Here is a 14,046-nt window from a genome sequence, read left to right as displayed (position 1 = left end):
ATTTGGGCACATTCCCCAGTTAAAAATAATGGTGACTTCGCTCATGTCAAGCACGGGTGGTATTTCTTGGGTACGCCCTAATTGTCTGAGAAACCTTTTTGGGGCGTAGGCGGTAATCCCTTGAGTACCCAGTAGGAGAATGAATTCGGATGCCTGAGTGCGAAGAACGGGTTTAGTATAATCGGTCCAATCCAACACCCATCTAATATTTTGATCGGTCACGTTCTTCAAGAAATCCACAAACTCAGATGCATTGCACGGCAGACTGTCTCCATTAATCCTCTTGTGATGTGTGGTTATCCAGTTGTATGCGAACATTGGTAGACTCGATGAAATAGCCGGTCATCTCATGAAATGCTCCATTCCCCATATATGTAAGATCAAATTTGAACCACAAAAGAACTTTTTCCCTTTCTGACAGGTAGTGCAGGCTATAAAGATGTCGGCCAAAATGGTAGGAATAATGGAACACGGCCTATCATTAATTCCGAGAAATAAGTCATACAGGATTCTAGTGAGTTTGAAGGCTATCTTTTTATCTTTCCTAGGAAAAAAGTAGGTTCCCGTCATGATTAAACCGTATACCCAGACTCTCTTTCGATCCCACGTTTCCTTGGAAGTAAACGAGAAGTCCCCTCGATGCCTCTCAAAACCATCTCTTAGCGCAAATCGATCAAATAAGAACTTCGCCTCTATATTTTGGTCTACCCCTTGTAGTACTGATTCCTTTAACCCAGTGAAACGGCAAAATTCAGCTTTGTTAGATACTAGCGGCAATACCACGGCAGTTCCTTGAATCGGCAAATTGAGAAATCCAGCGACTTTCTCAATTGTTATGGTCATCTCCCTTTTTCCAAATCTAAAAGCAGAACAAGTGGGGTCCCATAGATGCACCAAAGCTTCTACCAAATATCCATCGGACTTAATGTCCTTGAAATCCCCGATGTGTCCTAATCGACAGACTATTTGGTTAACCTCATTGGGTGAGAGTAACGTGGGCCATCTTTGTACCTCTGGCGGCACTACTAACATCTGTTGCACTCGGCGAGGGCTTTCTATCTAGAAACCAAAACCAGAGTTAAATACCTTACCTACAGGTTCCATTTCTCTGGTTAACAGGAATTTAAACGTGCAAATCCCAAAAATTGGGTTAAATACCCATGGGATTTAGGTTGGCTTGTCCCTAATGTGGCATTCCCTAAGTGGCATTCCCTTTCTAAGGCTTATGCATGATGCCATTCTTATCAAAGCAAGGAAAAATGCGACTTGAAAATGAGACGTGACCTAAGGAGCCCTTTGTTTGCCAGGGTAAGCCTAAAATGGTATGACATTAATTTATGAACAAAATGCATCACAATTTTCAAACGTGCGATAGCCTATCTACAAGGGTAGGCTTCTAAAAGAAGGTCATGCCAGACCTCTTATTTGCTAAGGGTTTGTGAATGCAATGGGGACACAAAAACCAAGAAAAGTTAGTTTAGACAGATAAATACACATAACACATTGTAGCAACGAAATCAACACAAGGAAATAAAGCAATAAAAAGAAGAAAGGGGTTGGACCCCTCCCCTCGTGAATAGTGTCCCTAATAGGGTAAGGTCGACTCTACCCTAGGCAAGCTAAAATGGATGCATGAGGTTAGGGTTCACTAATGCATCTAGACTCGATAAGTCATAGGTCCCCGAGCCTTCAGACTTGGAAACCAAGGGTCATCACTCCCAAGGTTCCTTGTTGGTGGCTCGAGCGATTCCCCAGACGTTGCTACGCACACGTCGTGTTACGACTACCCGTTTGGGCGAATCTAAAAAAAATCCTCAACCTTCGACTAAAAACTAATAGGTCATCAACCTAAAGTTTAAAGTGGAAGATCGAGTGACCCCTCGGATCATGCTACGCACACGTCGTGATACGATCACATGTCCAAGTGGGTCGCCTAAAATCCTAATAGGGTGGAGTGGCGTGACAAGCCACTAAAAGAAAAATAAATGAGGGGTAAAAATAATTAAAGCGTATGCGCGTATGCTAGTGCTCGTTTGGAGGGGAGGGATCAAGAACCAACGCGAGACTCTAAGGTGACACACCCCCCAAATGCAATGCGAGCGCGAGGTAAGCAAATAAACATACATTCAATCAACCAATCATACATTCGTGAGCGAGGGAGTAGTTGGATACGCGTGAAATGCAAAAATCCTAATAAAAGGAAAAATGCAATTCTAAACACCCAAATGTGATATATGAAAAGATTAAAAGAAGAAAAAGATTGATTAAATCAAATTTGCTCGGACTCTCGAATGTCCCCAGTGGAGTCGCCAACTGTCGCGCCCCATTTTTTGATAAATAAATAAATGGTTTAAAAAATGTATTTTTTTTTGTGATTGGGAAATGAATTGTGATTTAAAAAAAAATGGATCTAAATGGGGGGTTGAGAATGCGACGATTTGACCCAAAATTATAGTTTAAAAAGGGTTTTTGAAATAAAAATTGGAGTCGCCACTTGGTAATGAGTTAAGGTGTACCAAGTCACCAAAAAATGAATTTTTAAAGAAAAAATACGAAAAAGTAGTAAGAAACCCCTTTTAAACGACTCCTAGTCCACGTAAATCAAAGAAAAAGGTTCGGGAGTCACATTTGACAAAGGGGAAGGCAAGGATAAAATCCAAGGCACCCCTTTGACCTAGCCAAGGCTAGTTGCATGATTTAATCAAAGATTTTCTTGTTTTAACCAAAGAATTTATTACATTTGGATGCACTACATGAATGCAAACCCTAGACCTAGGGGTATTGGGGGAAATTTCTCTTCAAAGGTTGAGTGATGCCAATCACATTAATTGTAAAGCCCAATAACGATCTTTTGAAGAAGTCACGAATAATGCGAGTGGGATGCAAATGAATGGAATGCATGTATGCAATGTGAGGACATGAATTTGAAAAAGTAATAAAAGACAATAAATATGTAAATGAAAATGTGCACATGAGTGGGCAAGGTACGGTATGTGAAATGATAATATGAAGTGCATGTGTGCAAGTGATGATAAAAGTGTTCGTGTGCAAGTGAAGAAACATAAAGGTGTACGTGTGCAAAATGGGAGGAAAAATGAAAGTGTGATGAGGGTATAAAATGGTAGAGTGGATTTAAAAATGCATGAGTCTAGGGAATTCATGCATATTGGGTATAGGGAGACCTAAATCGTGACTCAATTTACCCTTTTATAGAGGGATTACAAGCGTGCTAAGGCTTAGAAAAAGCCACACTCGTCTATGTCCCATATTTAAGGGGACTCTCAAGCAAATAAACCCTATAACTAGCATGAAATGCAAAAATCCTAAAATGGAGGGAAAAGGGGTTCGAGGGGCATGCAAAATGATAAAACTAACTAAAAAAAATGCATGACATGTAATGAACATGCAAACATGTACTAACGAGGGGAAATCCCTAAGGGTCTAGCGTTGGACTAGCCCATTCTATGAATTCCGACTAGCGTTGGACTAGCGGAAACGTACATTCATCCATCACATTCATTCATAGCTATGGAAAGCGAGTAGACATGTCAAACACTCATAAACACATAGCACATAACATTTAGCATGCTCGACTAGATGCAAGGCCCTAACAAAGCACATTAACACGTAGCAACTAAGCATGCAAGACACATAAAACAATTAAAACCCTAACTATTACATTTGCTAGCTAGGCACATGACTTCGATAGGTTTTCATTGAATGCTCCTCCAAACCCTATCTATTACATTAGGGAGACCCTACTACAATCTAAAAGGGGGAAAAGGAATAAAATAATTAAATCTCTAACTATTACAAGCCAAGAGGTGTACACATACCCCATAAAGAATAACTTAAATAAAAAGCAAAAGTAAATGACATAAATAAAAGAAATTAAAGAAAAGCTAGGAAAGCAAAGTAGACATGTATTTCTCATGTAGCACATTGGTTCACATAGGAGAGACAAAAAAGATAAAAGAAGTTATACCTCCCTTGAATTGTGTCCAAATGAAAGAAAAATGGCTTCAAAACAATAAAAAGGTCACGGTACCTCAAATAGTAAAGTATAACAAAGTCACCAAAACTCTCCCAATTGCAATTTAAATGAAATCAAACTATACATAATTTCCAATCAAGGAATCCACCAAGGACCCAATCGCAAGCATTAATCAACCATGCAAAGCCAATTGAAACATTTTAGAAACTTTGAAAGTCAAAGAGCAAAAAAAAAAAAAAAAAAAAAACCAAAGCCCATTTATTTCAGAAAATTCAAGAAAATAGGCGAACACAAGCTCATTAGAACACAAAGTTCTTAAACTCTTGCATTAAGTACCACTCAAACAAATGAAAGCAAATGAGCAATCGAGTTACAAAGTTGAGACTACCAAGGACTCAATTGTGAACATTAACCAAGCACTCAAGCCTAATTAAACATTTTAGGAACTTCAAGGGCCCAAGAGCAAAGAAAAGGTCAAGTAAAGGTTAAAATGCAATTACTTCTAGGACCAAATTGCAAGCTACTAGAACTCAATTGAGTCTTTGTAGCATTGCTGCAAAATTACAAGGACCAAATTGATTAATTTTTCCAATTTCTGGGTCATAGTGGCATAAGGGGAAACTTGAGGGGTTAAAGTGCAAATTTTCTGGAAATTATTCATGCAGATGCATGCAAACCAACGTGAAAGAACATCCTACAACAAAACAAACAAATTTGCTGCACCTTTGTTCCACTTTCAAACACTAAAATCCAAATTTGATCTCATACCTTAACCCAAGGCTTACTTGATCCAACATCAAATTTTGAACCAAACACACAAAACATGAAATTGACATCCGAACTAGCAAAATCATAAAAGGGAATCATGCAAACATAGAAAAACTTCAAGCAAGAAGGCATGAAGAAGCTTTCTGCCAGCGAAAGTTTGATGCCTCTCCATTTACAAATGCATGTTTATGGTCCGAAAGCATGGCTCCAATCTAGACATCTTTACCAGAAATCAAAATCCTAAACTAAACAACCAAAAACCAATGTTTACTTTTCTGGAAAACAACAAGGAAAACTGAACATAGAATCAGTAAAAAACTTGGAGCAGTGAGTACTTAACAAAGCTGGTGCTATGGCCTGCTATTATGCCATATTTTGCTGCAACAAAATGCAACAAACGCACACAATGGTATCGCCATCCAACAACGAACAGACCCAACAGAAAAATATCGAACCACAACAGCATTTTAATCACCCAAAGGAACCAGTCTTGTCGACCTCGCTGCAATAAGCCAAAACTTTGAACTTATTGCAGCAAAATTTATGTGCAAAAATCAGTTAAACCACATTTGAAATCAGCCAACAAAATCTCCAAACAGTCTTCCTACTTTGCAAAGGTAAAACCTGTGAATTTAGGCACAAAATTTAGAAACAAACATGCAAACTTGCGGCAAGAATTTTCTGCATTTTCTGGGTTTCATACCCGTCGCCTCTTATCAGATGAAAAACGCCAAACTAGCACAATAGTTAACATATACAGATTCAAATGGGTCGAGCCAATCTGGAAATGAAATGCAACCTCCAGCTATAGCATTCAGGACAGCCTACACAGCCAATAAAATTCAACAAACAGCAATGACAAACCTCATGAACTCTCACGAACCCCATCAGCTAAAATCCATAGAAAGAAAAAAAGCAAAGTCCCAAACTTCCCTCCCCAAAAATCAGACCAAAATTACAGACCAAACCCATTCAACTTCGTGAAGAGAAGGAAAAAAAATGCGTGAAGATTGACAGCTTTTGAGGTTCATGTTGAAATACCAACAAACGCCAATCTACCCGTAATCATCAAATCATGGCCCGAAAAAGGATTACAAGTTCACAACTTCAGCAACTAAATATAAAGTTCTAGTCTTGTACGGGAAAAAGAAACAGAAAATCATGAGATAAATTGTCCTAGAGGGAAAAACTCTGATCGATGTATTCTACATGCTCATACTCCCTCTTTGCAACAAAAAAAACATTGCTTGATGCAAAACATGAATCAAAGCCTCTTCCTTTCTTTACCCAAATACACAGATAGCAAGTGTAAGGAAAGAAGAAAACGAAAGAACGTGGCCATGGCCATAGCAGCGGAGATTTTGAAGCTTATGACATAACCTATGAACATACGGGAAAGAAAGATTACCTTTAGCTGTTTAGGAGTTAAACCAAATCCAAATCCTGGTGCAATGGATCTCTGTGAAACCCTTGTCTCCTTCAACACCCAGCTTTTCCTTCTCGGCCCGAAAGCTTGCCCTTTCTACTCCTCCGAAGCCCCTTTTTTTATCGTTGGTTTCTCTCCTTTCTCTCCCTCACTCAGCCGTAAATTTGCCCCAGATTTCTTTCCTCTGGTTTTTCTTCCAGTTTTTTCCTCAATCTCTGCTTCTATCTCTCACGGAAGCTCTCTTCTACTACCCTCTTGCCCCCAGTTTTTTTTCGTAACTTTCTTTCCTCCACCCCTTAAACTCTCCCTGCTCTCCCTAGTTTTAGCCGTCCAAAAAAAAAAACCTCCTGCGGCTGCTGTTTTCTCATCCCTTTTATATGGAACTCAAAGTTCCTAAACCCTCACCCTAATGGTGAGGATGAAGGGCTTGCCATTGCCTTCACCTCCAGCCATCCGATGAGGCATCTGTGATTGTCCTTTGTAAGCTGCAAAAATGTGCAGCTTGCATGCCGCGGCCGCGGCCATCCTTCTTTTTTTTTTCCTTTTTTTTAATCTTTTCAACTAGTTAATTAATTAAACAAAATTGATAATAATAATAATAATAATAATAACAAAAACAACTTAATTAACATTGGATAAAAATAAACTAGAAACAACAAAAATGCAACTTTCCATTTTTTCCTTTTTTCATTTTTCTCATTTTGCATCATTTTCCATTTTTCCCTTTTTCATTTTTTATTTTTCTGCTCTTTTTTTTTCTTTTCTTTTTTTCTTTCTTTTTCAAAAATAAAATAACAAAATGCCAAAAGATTGAATTTAAGAGGAATGAACGTATTTTGTGAACCATTTTCTTTTTTTTTTCTCTTCTCTTTTTTTTTCACAAATTTTACGTTAAAACTTAAAACTAAAACTAAAAGCTAAAACGTGAACAAAATTAATATGACAAATAAAACTAAAAATAATTAGCAAATAAAAGACAAATAAAAGGTAAGTGAATAAAAATAAAAAATAACAACTAAAATGCAGACAATCTAAAACAAAATCATGAATTAGATGCAACATGCAAACTATTTAAAATTTGGTGTCTACATCCTAAATTCCAGCTAAGCTTGACCGAAATTAGAGGCTGAAAATACAAGAAAAGAAAAGGAAATTTTACTTGGTAAGGGTTGTGACAAGTGTCACACCATTAGAGGCCATTGACCAAGACATTGTCCAACCTTCTTATCCCCAAAATTGCACCATTCTTCCTCATTATTTCTGCTGAAGAGCCGTGAGAGAGAGAGAGCAAAAACAAGAGAAAAGCTTCTCCATTTCTTCTTGAATCAAGTCACAAAGTGAGGAAACAAAGGAATTAAACCGATTAAAGGCACCCTTGAATGTTTATTGAGTGAGCTATTGGTGAAATTTTGAAGGGGAAGGCTAGGGTTGCTCTTGGTAGACACTAAGCAAGGTAAGAATGATGATTTCCCCAATTGTTACTCTTAATCTTGTTTAAATTAGCTTAGCATCTCAAGATTGTGATGAATTACGGTTGTTATCATGTTTTGGGTAATTTTTCCTTTTGTTACATGAGTTAGGGTTTAATAAATTTCTGTCTAAACTTGATGTATGATGAATATATGTTGTATCCAAGGTTATATAGGGGGTTTTGGTAGCAAGTGGAGTAAGAAATTAAGAAAGTTATCATTGAAACCAAAAGATTTCAGATTTCTGGAAAATTGTCACTAGGTTCTGCCCGTTTTTATTGCCCTATGTTAGAGGCCGAATTGGGCTTGGAATAAAACATGAAAGTTGTAGAGAATGGTATTTTATAGGTTCTTACAAAATTTCAGCTCAATCGGAGCAACGTAGCCCATGAAAAGACCAAAATACCCTCACTATTTTAGGAAATTTCCAGTGTTCCGTTTTGGTCAGTTTATCCAGTTTATCACGTTTATTCATTAGGATCCGTACTGATTTAGCTTTTTTCCAAAACATGAAAGTTGTAGTATTCTGACTTAGCTTTCAAATGCCTTCAAGAACACCTTAATCGGACCTTTGTAACCTGAGATATGACCATTCCAGTGCAGTGTAGTTTAATAGCCGACGAGTTAGATTTTGGTTCTGTAAATTGAGGATTTGATTAGGTTGCATTGGAAACTGGACTAAGTGATCTGCATGAACATTGTAGCCCTGTGTCTTAGCTTCGAAATGGCATAAGTTTCACCTCAATCCGATAAGCGTAGCCTCGGATGTGTTATTTCCTTAACCACACGTCGAATCTGTCTTTTGCTAGATTGTATTTTAGCACTTGTTATTATTTTGATTCTTATTCTTATGATATTATGAGCCTATGGAACGGCTTTTGACTTGAATTATGATATGTGTGACTTTGGGTTGTGGCTGAGGAAAAATAATGAAGCCAAAATGGCTGGAAAATTAGGTAAAAACAAAGGGCGTGCTGCCCAAATTTTCGCTCGAAGGCTAGGTTTCTATTTGAACTTGTATACTTTTGTTTGACCAATACCATGACCGGCTTTCCATTTTAAAACATGATTTTTCATCCTTGGGTTCAAACAACCCTCTTCTTACTTGAAAGTCATCTTTACACGTTTTACTCCTAACTAGTCGGGTTTCTTTGTTTCTCTTAAATGTTTTGCTCGATAAACTGTAATATGTTCTCTTGTTCAACCTTAGGTTTCATTGGTGACTAAGGGTAATATCCGGAAGGATATTTTGCACGTTATTTTGCATAACTAGGTGAGTGTTCCTTGTTTGTTATATTCTCCTTGACTTCATGACTTGTTGTTGTTGTTTGATAATGTGTTAAGTGCTTTCAAGAATTTCTAAAACGAGTTTTCTAGGCGAGCGTGTACTTTATCACGCTCGACCTTAATGAAACGTGAAATTTTCAATGATTTAATGATAGAAACATTAGTTGCGCATGATGTAAGCCTTTTGGCTGAATTGGGCCCTGCCCTTCGTTACCGATCGACTCGAGCCAGAAGCGGACTCGGTCGGGCGATATGGTGACCCTGGGTGAATTTGGTATACTCGAGTATTACCTTGTAGTCCGGCTACGTCCGGATGGGTAGAGTCCGGTCAACGTCCGGATGGGTGGAGTCCGGTCAATGTCCGGAAAGGGATGAATGAACGAACAAAGGCACGAGGGTTTTATTTCTCAAAAAGGAAATTTTCAAATAATTGGAGGAATAAGGGGAAATGTCAGGGGAACGAACGAAAGAACGAATAGCTCTATGTGAGCCTGTATCCTTTTAATGAATGTAACTATTGCTTTCCATTGTAAATGTTTCTTGAATTATTGATACTCCATGTTTAATGTATTGAATTGATTGTTGATTATCTGTTCGGAACCTCACTGAGCTTTTAACTCACCCTTTAGTTTTGTTTTTCTTAATAGGGGACGGCGAGCAGGATGAGAGCATAGACTAGTTTAGTTTAGGTATTTTGTTTCTTTTGTAATGGTTCTCGCCCTAGTGCTTGGCACGGGCTGGTTATATGGTGAAGTGAGAACCTTTGTACATTTGATGGCTGTACTTCCTTTTGAGATAGCAATGTATATAAGTTCCGTTTTAAGTTTGGATTGCTGCCATATTTATTCCTGTGATTTATTCTGGATTTGATTAAGGAACGACTGAATCCTGGCGAGAGCCGGGCAGGCGACTCGCCAAACCCTTTGGTTCGCCTTAGGGGGAGGTGGGGCCGTGACAATAATTAATGATATCAGAGGAGTTGCTTCCCCGCGTTTAATTAGTCTGTAATCGGGCCTATGGCCCTCCAATGTACCAAAAAAAAAAGGAAAGTGTAATTTGGAGGGAAGGGGATCTGTATTTTTTTTTGAAAGAAAAGGGAAAGGTGCGGAAAAAAAGGTTTAAACCCGCAAGCGGGTTAAAAATTTATTACGGTAACTTCTAATAAATTGATTTTGGTTCAATAGAGTTTAAACCCGCAAGCGGGTTAAATACTTATTACTGTAACTTCTAAAATATTTTGTATTTCTATGTTAGGAATTGGTAAAGTTGGGTGGTTAGTGTTTGTGATTCCTAAATATAGCTATCAAAATCTTGCAAATACATGAATCTTATCCTCTAGAGATGATAAAAACTTCTTTATGTTGTCTATCTTGTCCATTTTTTTTTTAATATTATACAAGTTAGGGTTAAAATTGAAAATTTATTATATCTCATTCCGAAAGAGTCGATGAATCAAACATCAAGTATTGGAATGAATGACTTCATTATCCGAAAGAGTCGCTATAACTTGTTACTTTTATGCAATTTGGTGCATGGCAAAAACAATTGTATTTGATGTGAACAATGAATTGTAATGCTCAAACCTTTTGCTAACAAGTCACCCTTGTATTAATATTGATTTTCTAAATTGTTGCTCTTTTACCGTAGAGAATTACTACTTTGTTGTGTTAGGACTTAGGATGTACCAAAAAAAAAAAAAAAAGAAAGTGTAATTTGGGGGGAAATGGGATCTATATTTTTTTTTGAGAAAAAAGGGAAAGGTGCGGAAAATTTTATAATTTTGTTCAATTCGGGGATGTGCCATTTGAAGTGAGAGGTACGGAAGCTCAGAACAGGGATCCGGTACAGGCACAAATCTTAATTTTTTTCTTAATTTCGTGGGCTTTTAGGTTTGGGTTTAGGAATAGATTTGTGGGTTAAACCCATTTGTTTAAAGTAAGGCCGATGGGTTCTTGTCGTTGGGCCTAACCGTTTTTGGCCCACACAAATAAATAAAATGACCCAATAGCTTGGCCCTTCTCTATCAGATGCCGGTTTTTGCAATTTGACCCCTGGACTTTTGGATAATTTCACTTAGGCCCAGAAAACTTTAAATTTCGTTCACTTAGGTCCTTAATTTAGTTGCATTTCAGTCCCTCAACTTTATCATAATTATATTTTGACCCTAAAAACTTTTGATTTTTTGCAATTAGGTCCCTGGCCGATTTTTATTTATTTTATTTTTTAAAATTATGATAATTTCTTCTCTTTAATTGTTAATCATGATTCTTTTGAGTGTAATTTAATTTGTAATTTGAGATGTTTTGGATTTTTTGTGTAATTAATACATTTTATGCCTTATTTCTTTACTATTCTGTTTGAAATAGCATCCGTTTGAAATAAACCCTAAACCCTAAACCCTAAACCCTAAACCCTCGGGTTAAAGAGATTTTAGGGTAACTGTTTAAAACTTTTTAACTCGCATTCGGTGTTAATGATTAATGTTAAAATTATTAATGAAAATGATGCTGACATCATCCTTTATTTAACAGTCAAAGGTAACACAGTAACAGCAAGCGATAATATGTTATATGCTTTTATATATGAGGGATCTTTTGTAATTTGGCTGAACTTTGGGGCAAAAAATTCCACTCAAGAGTAGGCAAAAAATTCTCTAGGCAAAAGTATATATATATAGGTAACATGTTCAAATCAAATACAGCTGTTCATGGTTTTAACTTAAAATTGTATTAGTCTTGAACAACTTGGACCAAAAAGCTTCATTCCCACGAAATCCTCCATATCTCGTTTGAATGGGCTCATCAATTACATCCTCAAATTGGCTGCAATGGCAGATGTTAACTGAAAAGAGAATTCATCTTGAATTATCAAAAGATCAAGAATTTGTGAAAGTTAAAAACAATTACCTGATAAAGTAGACATCAATGGGCCCCATTGTGCTTATGAGGGTCATTTCATATCTCCTTTGTGGATAATCAACCGCCTGCATGCACACAATTTAGTTACTTGAAGTATAAATATGCAGCATAAAAGTAGGAACTTCTTTCCTTTTTATTGGTCTTACCAGCGCACTGAATAGAAATTGCCACACAACAAAACAATAAAAAAGTACCTGAAAGCAAGGCACGGCCTTGATATCCTCGCAAGTCACAAAAGGATCTGGGACTTCTAGAACAGTACTATATGGAGCTTTAATGGCTATAATAGTTTCATTCTGCCATACAAAGAAATCCAGGATTACTTCGATGAAGAAACTTAAACATACAAATATGCAACATAAAAGTAGGAACTTCTTTCCTTCTTATTTGTCTTACCAGCACACTAAATAGAAATTGCCACACAACAAAATAATAAAAAAGTACCTGAAAGCAAGGCACAGCCTTGATATCCTCGAAAGTCACAAAAAGCCATCTATAGCAGTCAAAATGTTAGACACAAGCATTACATGGTATAGAAGTTTACAAACTGCATTCGAGAATGTAATCAAGTGCAGGAGGACAAATTACTTCTGATTGATTGCACTCAAATCCCTCAATCTTTCTTGCATCTCTCTGTAACAATCCTAAGCGTTAGCATGATATTACAACCTTCAGGAGCACGGTTTGCTTAAAAAGATAACAAACTACACAACCTGATTCGATCATCTAATCTTCATTCTTCCATGGAAAGATTCTCAACTTCTGCCTGCAGATCTGGTTGTCTTGACGCACCAAGGCCCCTGAGAAGCCAATTTAGAAATTTCCATGTAAGTTGTGAAAGCTTCATTTACTTGATAAATTTTAACTTGATGAGGGAGAGAAACAAACAAAAAAATGCCAAAATGTCCCATGTCCTAGTAAAGATGAAAAAACTTACGTCCAACGGATTGTACTTTTCAATTCCTTTTCAATTAGACCAACCTCCAAGAACACTTGTAATGTCATATATCCATCTTTTTGACATCTGAGACATCATAAAACTGAGTTTGAATCAGACTACAAGTAAGACATATAATGAACACAAATTATTCACCTCCAACGTCTTTGCTGCCTCGTTCAAATCAAGAATTCCATCCTCTGCATGCTTTATCAAGTTGACGAAATTTTTTGTCTGAAGACCTGAAAGGAAAATAAGAAAATAACTTGTCTCATGCTACTAGCTTTTCTACTTTTTGCGAACCTCTTTGGCACAAACAGAAACATACCCAAAGATCTGTCATTGCGGCAGCTCCTTGCTTTTCCTCCTTTGGCATTGGACAAAGGAGTTGAAGGTGTGACCTTTGATCCGTATGCGTTTCCTCCAGACATATCCCCTTTCTAACTCCCACATAATGAAAAAAAAGCTTGAATGCATGGCAACTAAAAAGCATAAACAACTGACCACACATATCCTACACAAATACCAGCGGACATATGCCAAAAGGAAAGACAGTATAAACAGAACTTTCAAAAACAGAGTCTCAGAGAAAACCTTCTCTTCTCAAACCTTCTCTGCCGTATGCTTCGCTGCTGAATGTATGAGAGTTCCCAGGATAGTAGTCTAGCAGCCTGCAGAAGAAGAAAGAAGAAAAAGGAGATGTATAATCACTGGTCAGCACAAAAGCCCGCCGAAGTTGCAAGCTACCAAAAGGAAGATAGTACAAACAGAAACCCTAAAAACCAGAGCGTGAGAGAAAACCTTCTCTTCTCCTCAAACGATGAAGAACGCAGAAAGGATTCTAAAGCTGAAGAACGCACAGAGGAGAGAGGAAGGGAATGGTCAGAGGTGATACTATAGACAGAGAGGAAGGGAACGGTCAGGTAAGCAAAAGGAAGACAATATAAACAGAACATTCAAAAACGTCTTAGAGAAAACCTTCTCTTCTCAAACCTTCTCTGTCGTATGCTTCGCCGCTGAATGTACGAGAGTTCCCTGGACTAGCAGTCTAGCAGCCTGCAGAAGAAGAAAGAAGAAAAAGCATATGTATTTGGTAAAAAAATGATCACTGATCAGCACAAAACCCGCCGAAGTTGCAAGCATCCCATCAGCATTTAATGCTTCAAAATATTACATCTACCACCCTTGAGGTTTGACCAAATTACAAATCAGGCTCCGAAATGGTACTATAAATATATTGAATTAAT

The 14,046-nt window shown here is 37.5% G+C and overlaps 1 protein-coding gene across 10 annotated transcripts; it reads right to left on the bottom strand.

Moving 5' to 3' along the window:
• Positions 1-11,584: 11,584 nt before the first annotated feature.
• Positions 11,585-13,913, bottom strand: LOC140008104 (transcription factor E2FA-like). 10 transcript variants are annotated; one of them, XM_072051689.1, is made up of 12 exons: positions 13,793-13,913; positions 13,601-13,693; positions 13,394-13,470; positions 13,128-13,239; positions 12,956-13,041; positions 12,800-12,886; positions 12,576-12,662; positions 12,451-12,495; positions 12,307-12,355; positions 12,057-12,158; positions 11,851-11,927; positions 11,585-11,766 (listed from the first exon to the last, which is right to left on the bottom strand). In XM_072051689.1, the coding sequence occupies exons 8-12, from the start codon at positions 12,489-12,491 to the stop codon at positions 11,658-11,660; spliced, it is 378 nt and encodes a 125-aa protein (XP_071907790.1). In that variant the 5' UTR covers positions 12,492-12,495; positions 12,576-12,662; positions 12,800-12,886; positions 12,956-13,041; positions 13,128-13,239; positions 13,394-13,470; positions 13,601-13,693; positions 13,793-13,913; the 3' UTR covers positions 11,585-11,657. The 10 variants fall into 10 exon arrangements, with proteins under 10 accessions (XP_071907790.1, XP_071907791.1, XP_071907792.1 ...); XM_072051690.1 differs by having other exon boundaries at positions 13,778-13,911; XM_072051691.1 differs by having other exon boundaries at positions 13,601-13,646; positions 13,793-13,905.
• Positions 13,914-14,046: the final 133 nt, after the last annotated feature.

Source organism: Coffea arabica, chromosome 6c, assembly GCF_036785885.1.
Source record: "Coffea arabica cultivar ET-39 chromosome 6c, Coffea Arabica ET-39 HiFi, whole genome shotgun sequence".
Lineage (NCBI taxonomy): Eukaryota > Viridiplantae > Streptophyta > Magnoliopsida > Gentianales > Rubiaceae > Coffea > Coffea arabica.
The sequence above is the reverse complement of the archived record's forward strand: the minus strand, read 5'-3'. Positions and strand labels throughout refer to the sequence as shown.

Coding starts and splice junctions, on each gene's coding strand:
- LOC140008104 (XM_072051689.1), bottom strand. CDS start 12,491: ATGCAAGAAAGATTGAGGGATTTGAGTGCAATCAATCAGAA. Junction 12,356..12,450: donor TTGAGTGCAATCAATCAGAA/GTAATTTGTCCT, acceptor TGACTGCTATAG/ATGGCTTTTTGTGACTTTCG. Junction 11,928..12,056: donor AGGCCGTGCCTTGCTTTCAG/GTACTTTTTTAT, acceptor GTGTGCATGCAG/GCGGTTGATTATCCACAAAG.